This window comes from Hypomesus transpacificus, chromosome 17 (assembly GCF_021917145.1).
Source record: "Hypomesus transpacificus isolate Combined female chromosome 17, fHypTra1, whole genome shotgun sequence".
NCBI lineage: Eukaryota > Metazoa > Chordata > Actinopteri > Osmeriformes > Osmeridae > Hypomesus > Hypomesus transpacificus.
Window position 1 is genome coordinate 14,451,979 of NC_061076.1, and position 16,693 is coordinate 14,468,671.

The window sequence follows — 16,693 nt, forward strand, 5'->3', positions numbered from 1 at the left end:
AAACTCCCCTTGCTAAACCCACTATACAAAAGTTCAGGGATGCAAGTTTGATATCAGCTTGGGCAGGGACATTACAGTTTTTTACTATCGCTATGACAGTTTTTTCAATACCTTAAACAAGTTTTCTAAACTCTTAACGCACCAACCCACCTACCACACACAATTGGCAAAACTGTTAATTTCATGCTCAAAATCACACATTGTAAACTAAACTCAAACACTAATTGTCATAACACAAAAATACACTAAACAGGACACCATGTCTACCAAACACTAACAAACGTTCTCTTTTCACAGGAACATTAGTCAATCATAGCACAATGTCATAAAAAACACTAACATCCGATGGAATTACAGAAGTGTGTCAGGTCTCTCAGTATATGGATTAAAGATTGTGTTTGCAATGCAGTTTCTTTTGAACATTTTGGTTTTGTTGGGTTTTGTAAATGCATGCATTTTGTTTCTTTTGCTGCATAAATTCAGAACAAAAATGAATGACCCATCTCAGAGTAGCTTTATAGAATATACGGTTACTGTATTGAAAAAAATAAGAAAGTAACATACGTAATTGCTGCAGTAAAGGCTTAATTTGCAACAGGACATTACTGCAATAAATATGCAATATAGCTTCCATTTACAGTATTACCCTAGCTCTGGCCCTTCTCTGAGCGTCACCACACATTCTAACTCCTCTCCCTCTCCCTTGTCCCACTCCTCTCCCTTGTCCTGGTACTTGTCTAAGCTCAACCAAGACCAATTTTTACGGACCAATTTACCAATGCTTTAACACTCTATGTCAGAACAGATAACACTATGTTCAAAACCAAATTTATTGGCTAAAGTCAAAGTGAACAGCTGTTCATATTGTGAATTAAAACAAAAATGTATCCCCTGTATTTTATTCCATTGCTACTGAGAAAAAGCTGGTTGAAGTCATGCAAATACTATAAATTACAGTTGATTCCCAACTAGGAAACACTATGGTGTTGAGGTTCTTTCAATCACATGACCATATGGTATATAAACTGCAAAGTGGAGCTCTTTGTGCTGATCTTGTGTCGAAAAAAAACAATATAGAGCAACACGAAGAAAGTAAGAATACAGTAATACCTGCACGAAGGAGATGAACACAAGTACCAGGACAAGGGAGAGGAGTGGGACAAGGGCAAGGGAGAGGAGTTAGAATGTGTGATGGCGCTCAGAGAAGAGCCAGAGCTAGGGTAATACTGTAATTGGCAGCTAAATTGCATATTTTTTGCAGTAATGTCCTGTTGCAAATGAAGATTTGCAACAGGACATTACAACGGTTATTTTTTTTCAATACAGTAACCGTACATTCTATAAAGCTAATCTGACATCGGTCATTCATTTTTTGTTCTGAATTTCTGTAGCAAAAGAAACAAAATGCATGCATTTTCTAAACCCAACAAAACAAAAATGTAGAGGCTTCAAAAGAAACTGCATTGCAAACACAATCTATAATCCATATACTGTGAGACCTGACACATACCTGCATAAATGAATGCATTTTCTGTAATTCCATCTGATGTTAGTGTTTTTTATGACATTGTGCTATGATTGACTAAATGTTACTGTGAAAAGAGAACGTTTGTTAGTGTTTGGTAGACATGGTGTCCTGTTTAGTGTATTTTTGTGTTATGACAATTAGTGTTTGAGTTTAGTTTACAATGAGTGATTTTGAGCATGAAATTAACAGTTTTGCCAATTGTGTGTGGTAGGTGTGTTGGTGCGTTAAGAGTTTAGAAAACTTGTTTAAGGTATTGAAAAAACTGTCATAGCAATTGTAAAAAACTGTAAAATTCACAATATAAACAGCTGTTCACTTTGACTTTGGAATAATTTAGGTTTTGAACACGATGTTATCTGTTTTGCTGACAGTGTGAAAGCATTGGTAAATTGGGCACTAAAAATCGATTGTTTTGGTCTTGGTTGAGCTTGTGTGTAAAAGAAGTTCAAGCACAAAAAGGTTTGTTTACTCTATGCGTTTTGTGTCAAAGCAACAAGAAATGTGTTACTGTAACTGTACAGCCTACACAGACGGATGTTGTGCTAACTGTGTTAAGAGTTTAGGAAACTTGTTAAAGATATTTAAAAACCTGTGATAGCGATTGTAAAAAACAGTAATAGCTAATCCGAGCGCTCAAATCTTTTTCGCATTCATTTGAGAGCAATTTTTTTTTTGAGCTTCATGTAATATTGATTTTATGTTTAAGTCAAAATAAGATGATTGGTAGGCCTATCATTTAGAAACTATCTTTAGTTTTATAATGTCTTCTTAGCCTACCTCAATTCTGACTTGTGTGCTGAGTCCGAAGCAGGTTATGTAACACACCAGGGTAAGTTAACTCCCCAGCTGAAACCCAGCGCAATATTGCAAAATTGACCCAGTTATGTTACATAACCTGCTTTCTGGAATACCCCCTGGCGTTGATTGGGATTCTGTGTAATTTTTTTCCGGGATTATCAACCTAAATTAATGCACTGACTAATGAAGTAAATTGTTAACTGAAACTTTAGATTTTACTGGGGCACAGCAGATTTATACTGGGGCACGTGCCCCAGCAAAAAGGGTCTAACGACGCCCCTGCCTATAAGTCATGGAAGAGTGCTCAAAACGTGAATGAGTTAGCCAGTCTCTCTGCTTGCAAGAATAATTAAGAAATGTTGTGATTGTAAGATTATTTTGTCTCCTGGTTCCACCTTTGTTTGAATGCAATAGGCAGACAAAAACGTCCATGGCACTGTCTAACAGTGGGATGTTGTTGCCCTAGGATTAGGGTTACCCTATCAGTGGTTCTCAACCCTGGTCCTCAGGGACCCCCTGCCCTGCATGTTTTAGATGTTTCCTTGGATGTTTCCTTGGATGTTTCCTTGGCCTGAGCCCCCCCAAATGCCCCCCCAAAAGTTTCATTAGCCCCCCCAAAACATTTTACTAAAATAAAAATAAACTTTTAACTTTTTTTTTCTTTCATATTTTAAATCGAAATGTGCTAAAACCCACTAAAGGACACAATTTAAAATGATATTTTCAATAATGTCTTCTGGGGGAACACGTCCCCCAATTTTGTTGGGTCACAGGAAAAATAATAGGTTTTACTAGGGGCTTAGCCCCCCCAAAAGTGGGAACCTAGATTCGCCCCCTGCACCAAACTGCACATCAGTTCAAATAGGACAGGTCAAAAGGTGATGTTCATATTTAGATAATAAAAGCAATAATTCAGTGCGTGCTTTGTATTTAATTACAACTGCATAGTTGATGTAGATTTCTGTGTGCAATTGATTGTAAAAGTTTTGTTTATTTTGGTTTGTTTCATCTGTGTTAGTCTACCCTCCTATTGTTGTCTCTTGCCTGCCCTTCCGGTGTTAGCAAGGTAAGTTGTCTTTCTGTGATTTTTGATAATACAAACTGAACAAACTGTGGTAATGTAAAATGTTAAGTCTGCAAAAGATCTGTAAAATATTGATGTTGCAAATATACTGCACTGTAGCCTATGCTAAACATGTTCCCCTGTGCTCATGCAGGTAGCCTACTTGAGAATTGTGGCTGTGCAACGGTCTGACACATGTTATTGTGCATCTCAGACTCGCGCAAGGTAGCCTCCTATTTCATTTTGTCTGAATTATGTTGGCTATTATTTTACTTGTACAGTACAGTTGCGTGCTGTTGATGCACTGAATGTGTGTACGCAGCATCTTTTATGTCTTTTTGGGTTCACTCTTGCCTGCCCCTCCATTAGCGAGGTAGACCTACCAGGGAGCTGTGGCTGTGCAACGCTCTGAAGGCTACCACAAATATAAAACAACTTTAGAATATGATAAATGTTTGCAATAGTGGACGTATTCGGGGAATTGGTTATTAAATGTTGAGCACAGCACCCCCCCCCCCCCCCCCCCCAGGCTACCTCATCAGGTTAGTCTCTGTAATTTAAGCAAATAATCAGACACTAAGAACCCCTCAATTGGATTATCTTCTTTCTTGGCCTGAACCAAGTCTGCTAAATAATGGGAAATCTATGATTTAAACTGTATTGTCATACATAACAAATACATTCTTATGAAAACATTATTTAATTAAATGGGTATGCTTTGTTGGGATTATAACTGCTATTATGTGTAAATGCTCCACATACAGTAGTCACATGTGTACGTTACATAGACATCAGGTCAGTACATGCTCCTATATATTTAAAAACATGAATATCCAATTATTTGATTTCCTTCAACAGTCCTATGATACATTCAAACTTTACAAAACAATGTCTGCTTCCACCTAGAATATATACATAGACCTACTCAATCCACACCTAAATGGACATAGTAACACTGAAAATATACATATAGCCCATGCTTGAGGCCATCTCGATCAGCATTATGGGTGGTTATACAGAATGTACTGTACAGGTTTATTATGGTTCAGGGTAAACCTTACCTACTTTCCCTATCTACTGTATGTTTTTTGAAAAGACAAATCTTTATGAACTGTTGATCTTGGATCTAATGAATATTGATGTGCATGTTGTGGTCCAGAAACTCAAAATGAAAAATCACAAGTGTGCTGTCAGGTCTACTTAAACTAAAATCTAAAGAACAGCTACTACATCACTCTATGTTGTCTTTTGACGTTTTTACAATCTTGATACAGATACATTTGATTTCCCTTTTAATTTTTTGTCAAAGATATAGGGATTTTCTTTACATTTAGATAACAGTATTCTTCCTTTCTATACTTCTTGCACAAAATTCTTCCTTAAACTTTATTCTTCATATGAGAGTCTGCAATGTTGGTTAAAAAATATTATTAAAATTCAGATTATGAATGGGGTTAGTTTATTGTAATTTTACAATACATATAGATTTTATTAAATTTTGTGTCATCATGTTGGTCTGGGCTAACCCACTTTGCGTGGTTCTTGCTGTAGAAACACTTCTTAAAATGTTCTTCTCATGCAACAAGGTTTTACGCATCCATTAGGATTTGAAGATTCAAGGTCAGCCTGTTTTTTGATGGTATTGGGGGTAATAAAACACAGTTATGCAGATTACAAAAAGTTATTAAAAAACTAGATTTCTTCACGATTGTTATGTGTCAAGATTCAACAGTCTTCTTGTAGTGTGAATACAAAAGTGAAACGTTTCCTTACTGCTCTTAAACATATAACATTGACATTTATACTTTAATCTCCTCCTCCTCATCAGGGAAGGCGTACGGAGCCTTATGGCCGTGCAGGGAAGACGCACTGGACGCTGAATCAGACCCGCAGCCCTCCTCGCTGGGACTCCTCCCCCTGGAGAAGGACCCGCCCCCATAGTGACGCGCCAGCACGTCCGCCGCCCTCTGGAACCTCTCTGCCTCCATGGTGGGTTCCACCCGTACCGGCGACCCCATGGACGCGTCTGGCGTCTTGAGAGACCTGCCGTCCTCCTCGTGCTCTGTCGACTCCGAGCTACAAAAGCGCCCCCTGTGGTTGGGATGCGCCCTGACCGGCGTGCTCCCCATGGAGGGGTTGGGGGAGCTCAGCGTGGGGCTCTCAACCGCCATCTCAAACACGGAGCTCTGCTCCTCCTCCTCCTCTTCTTCCTCCTCCTTGTCCTCCTGCAGCCAACTGTTACTGGTCATCTGCAGGCCGCTGGGACTGTCAATCAAGCCCAGCACCTCGCTCATGAGGGAAGGGCCCAGGTCGACGGTGAAGGAGGTCAAGGAGGTGAAGGAGTCGGAGCGCGTCATCAAGAAGTCCCCATTTTCCGTGAGGGAGCCACGGCGGTTGTCTCCATCGTCCAGCTGTCTGTCCAGGCGGGAGAGACGGGGGAGCGTGACGAAACCGGACTGCAGACCTGCAGACAAGAAGAGAGGGAGGGGGCATAGACCAGGGACGGGGGCATGTTTATCTTTGTTATTACACTGATAAAAGTCTACCACATGAAACAAGGTTGCTAATGTGTACAATACATTTAAAAGCCACTGAATTCCCAGCGATAAAAACAATCAAAGAGAAGACCAATCATGCCTTCCTTGATGCAGTTTGATGCCTTGGCCAGAAGGTGGCAGTACACAACCAAGCATCCTCACTGAAGGTGTTCGGTAGTTGGGGCCCCAGCCTAACCCACACACATTCCACAGTGCCATGACTTCACTGTCTCTGAATGCTCCCTGGAGGGGGGGGCTCAGTTTTTTGCCTAGTGAGCAGTCAAGGGCCACTGCTAGCTAGAGAGCCATAGAAGAGAGAATGATAAAGAGAGGATAATAACTGGAGAAACAGGAAAATGTGACATGATTATAAAGATGAACTATGAATCTGCTATGTCAGGTACATGAAGATGATGTTGAACAGTACACGGATGAATCCGTCATATCAATGAATGGACCAGTAGGGTGAAGTGCCTTGCCCAAGGACACAACATAATTTGGCACAGCCAGGAATCGAACTGGCAACCGTCTTATTACTAGCCCGATTCCCTAACAGCTCAGCCACCTGACTCCCAGTTACTCTTTCTTGGTGCTTTGTGCTTGGGTAAATTCCTTGTATGTTGGGTAACGTTGCCGGAGACTGGGGAAATTCCAGACGTCCCACATGCTGTACTGTGCTATGGACCTCCTCTTCTAACACACACGCACAGTTTTTGTATAAGCAGTGTTTGGAGAGGGTATAATGAATGGGGTGTTTATGTGGTGCAGCCAAGCAGCACATACACCAGGGATGACAGGAAATGCCCTCTCAGTTTCTCTCCACCCACCAGAAGTGTGTGTGTTTGTGTTTAGCTTTAACTTTCCACAGGTGTCACCTAGGTGATTCCAGATGACTCACGAAAAGATAGTCTGTTTGTCAGATGTCTTCGAGGGATGAGGAAAAGGTTGGTGGGCTGGGGAGCGGGGTTCACGCAGTCACAATTCTGATTTAAATTGTAAAGATTAATATGGTGATCAAGGACGCTTAATCTCTGAATGTACATGATCCAATGGTTTCCATACTGTAGCTGAAACAAGAGCATTATCTATCATCACTGACATGTTATCAGTTTAGAACAACATGGAACAACAAGTGAACCAGGAGATCTGCAGATCTACATGTTGGGTTAAAATGGGTAGGTACATGGGCGCCGTATAGGGGGGGGGGGAAAGCTAGGACGATTCAAAAAAATATAAAAACTAATAGAAATGATCAACAAAAAAAATTCTCATGGGGCCCAAAATTCCTGGGGGCGCCCCTGGGTAGGTACATACACAGTTTCTCAGTTGGTCTTGGAGCGTGGTTCTTTTACACATGCATGCTAATCAAAGGCAGTAGCAAGTGACAGATTATTTTCGAACAATACTTCCTGTCACTTTTGGAAACCTTTTGACCTCTGCCAGCCTTTGATTCTGTCTCGATTGAGTCTTCTTGAAAGCTGCTTCACTAGAAGACACTTTGATTACGTTATATTCTATTCTATTTTTTTATTTGTTTCAGTACATTGACCCCTTGCGTGGCCCTGTTAGTCAGCATATCTTACCATAGCAACAGGAGTCCCCTGGGGAGCTGGCAGAGCTGGGGAACAGCACCCTCTGCAGGCGGCCGTTGGGAAAGTCCACATTCAGCTGGGGCAGCGAGATGGCGTTTTTGATGATGGGTGAGACGGGCGGTGGCGGGGGTGAAAGGTCGCGGGAACCGCCTCTTGGACGTGGCGCTGGTGTCTTGCGAACGTGGCGCAAGGTGCGCGACAAGAAACGGGTGGTCTTGGAGCCGCTGGTGGGCGAATCGGGATCTCCCGTCTCCCCGTTGCCACCATGGTTGCTAAGAAAGGAGGTGTCTCCAAACACGTCTCCGCCGCGGCCCACATGCATGGTGTGACGGAAGTCGCCGAGAGGAGGGCTGATCATGTCGACTGAGAGGTCGCTCTTAAAGCGACGCTTCCCCTGAGAGCCAGAGACCAGGCCCTTGATCCCTGGCATTTTGCCCAGACTCATGTTGTCCTCAACAATAATAAGCACAATTTCCCTTCAATTCAAATCAGGAGGTTTGATTTCCAGTGAAAGGTCCACTGACAAAGCGTTGGGGGATAAAAAAAAGTCACTTTAACAGGGCTGGGATTCCTAGGACAGAGAATACAGATCTCTGATTGTTTTATGTGGTGAGAATGTGTGTAGAATCCATTCTCCACACGACAAGTGCCAACCATTCATACAGAGTTGGGCTGCAGTTCCTCTTCTGGATGTTCCACACGTTTTGGTGCTGAAGGATGGCAGGATGTAAAGTCAGTCAATATTCAAAATGGATTCCTCTCTCTCTCTTTCCAAGTTGTTTGTTTTTCTCCAGAATGACCACTCAACTTTACAAAGATTGTGTCCTCATTCACAACGGAGTGAGGAGAAAAAAGAGGAGATATGACACATTCCAAGGTCGGCTCTTCTGACCGCGGGCCTCTGTGGTTCCACAGCTGGGGAGCTGTTTTCAGATCTGGGTTCGTGAATGTTCAGAAATACACGTCCAGTTTTCAGCCTCAAACTATATACTTTTTAGCCCTACTCAGTGACCTAGAGAATCCACCCTCTCTGTGTCAGAGACGGGAAAGACAGGGGAACTATAAACATTCCGCAAGAAAAAGTCATTCAGCTTGATTTTATCTTCACGGTTTGGATTGGAGCCTGGTCGTTAGTCTGTATTGGCGTTCTGGTTGTGAGCAACAACAACACAATCATGCATTTCCCTGCTGGCAGGCTCCTACCTGTGAATAATTCCAACTAAAACAATCTCAGTCCTAAAAAACATACCAAACTACGCAACTTAAATGCGTCCTGCCTCTTTAGTAACCTAAAGATAACTTAACCTTCCGGAATGACATCTTACAGAAAGCTTTCAGGCTTATTTCTTAGGCGTATTTCTTCCTTCTCAGAACCAACTCAAAGGCCGAGAAGAATGTAGGACACAAGGGGGTCTTTCTATGCAGACTGGAAGAACAGCTGTCTCACCAGGTAACCCCAGGATCTATACCAGCCATCCAAGCTCATGTTTACAAACAGTTAACAGAGGTCCTACCAGTCTAGACGCTAATCACTTCTCCAGAGCGTTTACGAGATCCTCGTAAAACCAGAATAAATATTTCCGCTTTTTCCAAACCTAGTAAAAATTCCTGCAGGCCTTGGCAGAGTGTACTGTAGATATCAGTTGAGGTGAGTGATAGATATTAAGCAGGCTGTGTTTAAGCTATGTGCCTCCCTGTGACCTGCCTGTCACACTTGCTGGGAGGTGTTTATAAATAACTTGTTAAAGCGAGAGTAATTGGATTAACTTGCTTTTAAAACACCTTTTATTCCCACCTGATTCTCTCCTTGTGCTTTCACTACTCGCCACCAGGGTCAATCAGCAGCTGTATTCCTCCTGATGTGCCTGGGGTCTGCCTTTCAGAGCTGTCTGTCTGGAAGTCAGCATCCAACCTTCAGTGCAGCATCGTAAAACAGGAAGACAAACTCATTCTGCACTCCTTCTGAAGCACGTGCATCACCAAAGTCACCCCTATGAACCTTCTGGTAATCAACCAAGGTTTTCTGGTTACCAAAAGTATTGAACTTTTAAATAAGTCCCTTAGGAAACTGCCTTGTAATCTGGCTGCTTTAGGATCAATCTCACCTCATGCGCCACTGTAATCTACCGTTCATCAGACAAACAGCAAAGAAGGTACCTCCAACCTGTTGCTTGATCCGAGTTAGTCCTTCATATCAAGTATCACCCATACACAGTGTAGTGATATCCAAAAGAGCGGTCTGCACTTCTCTGTTTTTGTCGCAGGCTGTCAGGGCAGGGGGTCCACTCTAGGTTTTGTCATCTCCCGCTAAAGACGTTTATCCGTGTGTGGGACCACACAGTCAGTGGGATGTCCTGCCGTTGCCCTCTCCTCAGGCCTGCTGCTCCTGATCCTGGGCTACACAGCCCCTCCAAGGGACACCCGGCACCCAGAGACAGAGAAAACAAACACCCGCCCCCCCCCTAAAAGAAGGCTTTTCTTAAAAAAAGACAATAAAGCAGAGTGGCGTAATCCGAGCGGCTGTTTTGTCTGCGCCTCGCTAGGGCGCAAAGAGGCTCCTCTGGGATTGGCCGTACGCTGGATTAGCTGTTAATCCCTCCTTCTGTCTTCCCTCATCCTCCTCCTTCCCTTCATCCCTTGCTCTCTGCCGTCTTCAATCCACTTAGCGCCCGAACCTCCAGGAAGATGGGTCCCCCGCTTTCCAGTCAGATCACGTCAGGGAGCTGGGAAAGGGGTGGACAGAGGGAGACACAGACAGTTACACGCTCAGCTGCACACAAAGCAAGAGTAACGATCAGGGCCACATAAATGTATAGGGGTCAGATGGCTGAGCGGTTAGGGAATCAGGCTATTAATCAGAAGGTTGCTGGTTCGATTTCCAGCCGTGCCAAATGACGTTGTGAGCAAGGCACTTCACCCTACTTGCCTCGGGGAGAATGTCCCTATACTTACTGTAAGTCGCTCTGGATAAGAGTGTCTGCTAAATGACTAAATGTAAATGTGTCAGGCTGCTAGACGTCAAGATTGATATATTTTGGGAATGTTCGCCTTTACACTTGGCTTGCCTTGGCTGAGAGGTCTGTTGCAACAGACAGCTGCTTTTGTTTGTGAGCTGAAGTCTGTTTACGCATCAAAAAATCACAGGGGGCCTTTCTTTGTCAGTGCCAGTCTTGTATGGATTTGATCCATTCCAACAGGTTCTAACTGCCTGATTTGTCACACATCCTCTTAACTAACGATGCGGACAAAACCTCCCTTCTCTCTTTGGTCCTTACTTCTCCCAGTTCACCATCAACAGCTTTTCACATCACTCGTTTCTCCAGTTACTGCTGGGGCAGGTTTATCAATGTCCTCGGCTGCCCACCTCCCTCCCCATTTTTTCCTGTCTGTTTAGGCAGCGAGCACCTGCAGCTAAGCCCAACATGGCTTGGCCTGACTGCTGCTCAGTGTCTGGGAAGATTAGTGTCACTGGTTGTCAGAGTGACTGACCGGCAGAGTTACCCCCCCTCCCCCTTTCCTGTTGCATGGGGAGGCTTCCCGGTAACACACATTTTACGTCTCCCCCCACCACCCACACTCCCACCCTGCTTCTCTCCCCGCCCTGGTTCTGGGTAGCTGCTTCTCGTACCCTGTGCGCTCCACAGGATAATCATAATGAATCCCAATTTAGGCAAATGGCGCAAGGCCACATTGTTACCCCAACGTACATTACAGCAACAGGTTTGAGACAGAGGAATAAAAGGACGGGACGCAGGGATGGGACAGGAAGTAAAGGATGGTTAGTGAAACAAAGACAGAGGATGGCAGAATGTAATATGGATGATGGAATAGGGAAGAAAAAGGTGGAACAGGAGGAGGGAGGACGGGAGGACGGGTTTTTGTTTGCTGTCCGGCGCCTTTGTGCTGATCCCTCAGCTCATTAACGATTAGCTGCAATTCAATTCAGAAGGCGATTAGGCCAGGGGGCCAGTAGCGTGACAGTGTCCGTGTCGGGGATGAGCTCATGTAGGCTGGAACACTACTAACAAAAGGTTACTGGAACTACTGTTCATTTGAACTCACTGAGCCAACCGTCTTCACTTCAATCACAGCCATCAAGCACGGAATGGAAACACATTTCACCTGCCTTTCCAAATACCTCTCTCTCCGATTATATTTCAATTCTTCCTTTTCTCCCAGTGTGCGACCTCTTATTCTTTCATCTCAACAGGGTACATAAAGGCGTGCCATGTACCACAGAGCAGGAATCCTCTCTCCGGGCTCTTTATACACTTTAACAGGCCTGCTTATGGACTCCCGCAGAGGCACGCAGCTCTGCTAAACACGGTCTTTATCTCTTAATTGTACCTGCTAACATCCGTAAACAGGCAGCTGGTGCTGTGAGGCAGGAGAGAGAGCAGCATGTCTGATTACATCTAAACAGCGGGGGGGTGGGGGGGGAGGCACCGTGAGGGGACTGTAAGAGGAAGGAAGATTGAGAGTAGGAAAGGGGTGCTCAGCTGAGAGAGGGTATACGGGGGGGGGGGGATTGGGGGGGAGATTATGGAGACTTTGGTGGAGACGAGGAGGAGGAAAGGGGGATGAAGGTGGAGACGGGGAGTGACAGGAAGGGTCAGGGTAAGAGGAAAGGGAACAGTGTGTCTAGAGGGGAGCAGCCAGTCGTCCTCCATTATCACAGTCACATAAAGATTGTAAGTCTGATTGGGAAGACATTGTGTTTGGTTTTTTCTTCTTTCGCACTCTACTTAGCTCTCTCTCCCCACTCATCTCTTTCTGTCTCTCCCCCTCTTTCTCAAGCCTCTCGTTCTTACCCACATGTTCGACAGCATATCTCATCCCCTTTCTCTTCCCTGTGTCTGGGAAGTAAGTGGCCTGCCAGTGAGTGAGTTCACTGTTCTCGTTAAACATCTGGTACCACAGAACCACTAATTGCAGAAGTGGGCTCGGTGCTGGGCCTGTCATGGACATGTGCTGCCACAGTGGGTCAGCCCTGAGGCTGGCCTCCGCTGGACCGGAGCACCATGGTCTTTTAACAGTACTGCACCATCAAGCTGTGGCCTGGTACAGTACACCCAAAGCAACGGGCCAAATACTACATCTAGCTAAACTCACAGGCAAGAAACTACTGCTGCAACGTGGCCGGCTGGAGAAGGTCCTGTCAGGTCCCTTGGTGTGATGTGTGTGTCTGTTTGTGTGTGTGTGTGTGTGTGTCTGTGTCTGCGACTCATTCAATGACCACTGTGTGATTCAGTCCATATGATTGCTCTGCTTTTCAGAATTTCATTCTTAATGTACTTCCCTCGTCCCCCCTCTCTCCCATGGCCTCTCTCATTCTCTCAAGATGGCTAATGAACCAAAGTGGACTAACATTCAAGATAAGACGTGTAAACATTCAAGACAACAGTTCATTTCTGCTTCGCCTGCTGTTCCAGTTCAATGACTTTAGGCAAGGGGATTTTATTTTCAAGGAAAACATCTTGCAGCACAGCAAGTTCCTACAATACTATCAATCTTCAGCAGTCTATTTATTTCTCAAGCACCCCCCCTCCCACACACACACCTTCTCCCTCTCTCTTTCCCCTTTCCCCCACCCTTATCTCCCTCTCACTCTGTGTGTCTCCCCTGGTACTAGGTTTGAAACTGTTTGTGTTTAGTGTACTTCTGTCAACACACGCAAGGATCCATAAAGCTGAACAGCAGGAGAGCAAACAGAAGGTTTTTAAACAGAACACCAGCTGACCCAAACAAAGACGGAAAGAGGGAAGAGTCAGTTCTCCAAACTGCCATCAAGCATACATCAACGGACAGCTACAACAGAATGCACCATTTCAAACCCTGTCAAATGACTAAACTTCCCCCTACACTTCAAGCCACCACAAAAGACCATTGCCAGTTTCTTCAAAGGCAAGTTTGCAAATTATCTAACCACAGCGTTCCCTGAACTCCTTGCAACAGTAAGCATACTGTAAAGGTTAAATCAGGTTGTTGCTGTATGTGACAAAGTTTTCCCTCCATACTGCACAAAGATTACCATCGGTATAAACTGGCCTGCAGCAGACATGAATGAGCTCAAACATCTACTGACCTGAGACACTGGCTGGCCTCCAGAACAGTTGTGCTGCAGTTCTATCGGAAAACCACAGGAACCAATCCATTCCAAAGTTCCCATCAAATTCTGGGTTTCATGGCTTCTCCTTTGGGATTGAGATCTGCTCATTTTGTGAGTCTGTTTTGTCATTTAAAGTGGCATGCTGAGTAGGTCGGATCCACTTTTTAGAAATGTATGTAAGGCTATTTAGAATCTTGCAATGCCTCGCAATGAAAAAATCCTGTCGGGTAGTCCTCTGGAATGGGATTCAGTCCCCATTGGCTACATATCACAAGTAGAAGGACATTCATAATGACTCCGTTTACAACTCCAGAGCTGCATTCTGTTTTCAGAAAGGACAGTGATTTCTAAATATGCTGGGGACTCTCTGGTCAGCCCTCCCTTTGCATATATATCCCCAAGGAAGACACAAGCCCAAAGGACTCTTATCAGGGTTGAATATTGATAATATATATATATATTGTCTTATTGTGCAATTTAACACTGATTTTAAATGTATTTAACATGAACATGCAGCCAGGGTATGTGGAGCGGTTTTAGGTTCTCTAAAGAATGCACCAGGGGATGCAGAGAATGTATGAAAGCAGAAAGCAAAATAGGGGGTAAAGAGAAAGAAAACATCAAGTCACAAGAAAGCTGCAGTATAGATATTCTCCCATGGAGATTGAATTTCATATTTCTCGCATTACTGTGTGCATGTTTAGACACTGGAGGAGTGGACACAGAATAGAAACACATTCTGTCTCCCACTTTACTCTTTCAAACAAACGCACACACTACACATTCACTCTATATTCGAATACCTCAATTGTTATTTTCAAACTCTCCCAATTAACAATAACATATTTACCACCCATGTACTTAAACGATCCTAAATACATTTATACTAATTACACATTTTACTTTTGCATTTGGGGCCGTCATCTCCCCGAAAGGTTCCCCTTTTACGCACAGATCTATCCAATGCGCTATAGACGCACAGTGAACAATCAGACCGATACTGTGCAAACATGGCTTCATTCAACTACATTTAACAATACCAACAGAAAATAACTGTTAAGCACACGTTTCCATGCGTATTTAAACACTACTAATCAGTAAATCCACGTGGATATTTTCAAATTGTTCAAACTCACCTCCAACCTTATGCTTGCGAGAAGATGTGAAAAAGCTATTTTCATCTCCACCTCATGAGAGATGTTAAGATAGTTTCACATGAAATCCAATGTGCAGCGGTACTGTGCTGCGCCTGCGAATTGTTTTGCGGAAAGATGGAGATTAGGGAGGTGCTGATGGGACGGCGCCGCAGTAAGACGAACTAAGCGAAAACTCAGCAAAGGGAAACGACGCCTTCAACAAATTTGCAGGATATGAACGACGGGGCGGGGTAGAGACTTGGCATGAGGCAATGAGAAAACTCTGCAAATTGTATTTGTCAGCAGAGTTATGAACCAAATGCTCAACACGTTTCGCGTGCTTACCTTCAGCTTATTTACCCAGCTCAGCTACCTAAGACACTGATTAACCCACAACAGACGTAAAAGAACCTGCGTGCACGCAGGAAAGTTTAGTTTTGGGACCATTTGTATGTGGCAGGTGCAGAATTCATGTATTTGGATGTGACGGTTTGTTTTATTTTTTATTTTTTAAGATTCAAATCTTTTTGAAATATGTGAAATAGGCCTAATGTGAAAATATGCCCATATTTGCTTGCCCATATGTAACCATATGAAATTAATCTACGTCAGAATAATGGCTAGACTAGAGAGTAAGATGGGGGGTTCAAGCAGTGGTATGAGAGGACTGCAGTGTTGTGGACTGACTGAACACTGACAGGATACAACCCCAGCAGGAATGCTCCACACTAACAGTCCTTCTTACAAAGCCTTGATGTGCCAGCAAATAGTTTTCAAATTCCAAAGTGGTTAGTGATTGGTCTAATCTGGTGAAACTCCTTGACCCCTGCTGACCCCTGCCTGCGGCCTGTCTCTAAGTCCAGAGAACAACCAGCCAATCAGCTGTGGGAAAGCCAGAGGACCACTGTGAAGCATTTACAGATCTATAGACCGACTTAGAATACATTCCAAATAGCCAAAGATAGGCAGATATGTACTATACACTAAGCTTCTGCACTGGAATGAATAGATACATAGATAAAGTGTGCAGAGAAATAGTCTTAAACTGGAAACAGACATGCAGAGGAGAGGAAGACGAATTTGAACACTTTTAAAACGGAATGCAACAGGGACCAAGATCAAGGTGACTCAGTCTCTCTCCCCCCCTCCCTCTCTCTCTCTCTCTCTCTCTCTCTCTCTCTCTCTTTTACTATTCAGAGGCAGAGAGACTGATGCTATGCAGCTGCTGACAACAGGAGCTGGCAGTTCTCATAGTGGGTGACTCACTGGCCCTGCCATCCGTCACATCCCTCCCCTGCACCCCCTGCCCCCCTCTCTCCTTCCTTGTCCACCTCTCCTAACCTCTCCCTCCTCTTCCCACCTCTTCTAACCTCTTCCTCCTCTTCCACTCTCCTAACCTCTCTTCCTACATCTGCTGTTCTCCTCCATGGGAGACTGTTCCACTGTGCACTGACATCCCAGCCAACTGTATTTAAGTCTCCCCCCTTCACCTCAGCTTCAACATTAGGTTTTCTGAATTTCTGTGCTCTTTCCATTCCACCCTCCCACTATCCATTCATCCATCCATCCATTTCTCCTTCCCTCCCTGCTCCTTCCATTTTGTCCTTCTCCCCTGCAGCTGCCAGGCCTTCCTGGGGTGGGGGTAAGTGAAACCGCAGGCGCACCCTCTAACCTCAAACCCCTCCCAAAGTCCAGATGAATGTGTTGTCATGGTAATGTGATATTACACTCCAACATTGTTTTCACTGACCATCGTGGTCCAGGCATCTCTGTGCAGGATTATAGTGGAAGACTGTGGAAGACCCTACACAGGCTGACTGGAGTTCTCCAAAATAAAGATGGCGAGAGAGAGAGAGAGAGAGAGAGAGAGAGAGAGAGAGAGAGAGAGAGAGAGAGAGAGAGAGAGAGAGAGAGAGAGAGAGAGAAAAGA

At 44.2% G+C, this 16,693-nt stretch overlaps 2 protein-coding genes across 3 annotated transcripts in view; one reads left to right on the forward strand and one right to left on the reverse strand.

Annotated features, from left to right (window-relative positions):
• LOC124479268 (zinc finger protein 658B-like) overlaps positions 1-16,693 on the forward strand; it is a 375,953-nt gene that overhangs the window by 25,283 nt on the left and 333,977 nt on the right. The window lies entirely within an intron of this gene.
• Positions 4,074-14,965, reverse strand: cdc42ep1b (CDC42 effector protein (Rho GTPase binding) 1b). 2 transcript variants are annotated; one of them, XM_047038009.1, is made up of 3 exons: positions 14,764-14,965; positions 7,510-10,241; positions 4,074-5,853 (listed from the first exon to the last, which is right to left on the reverse strand). In XM_047038009.1, the coding sequence occupies exons 2-3, from the start codon at positions 7,961-7,963 to the stop codon at positions 5,189-5,191; spliced, it is 1,119 nt and encodes a 372-aa protein (XP_046893965.1). In that variant the 5' UTR covers positions 7,964-10,241; positions 14,764-14,965; the 3' UTR covers positions 4,074-5,188. The 2 variants fall into 2 exon arrangements, with proteins under 2 accessions (XP_046893965.1, XP_046893966.1); XM_047038010.1 differs by lacking the exon at positions 14,764-14,965 and adding an exon at positions 13,604-14,001.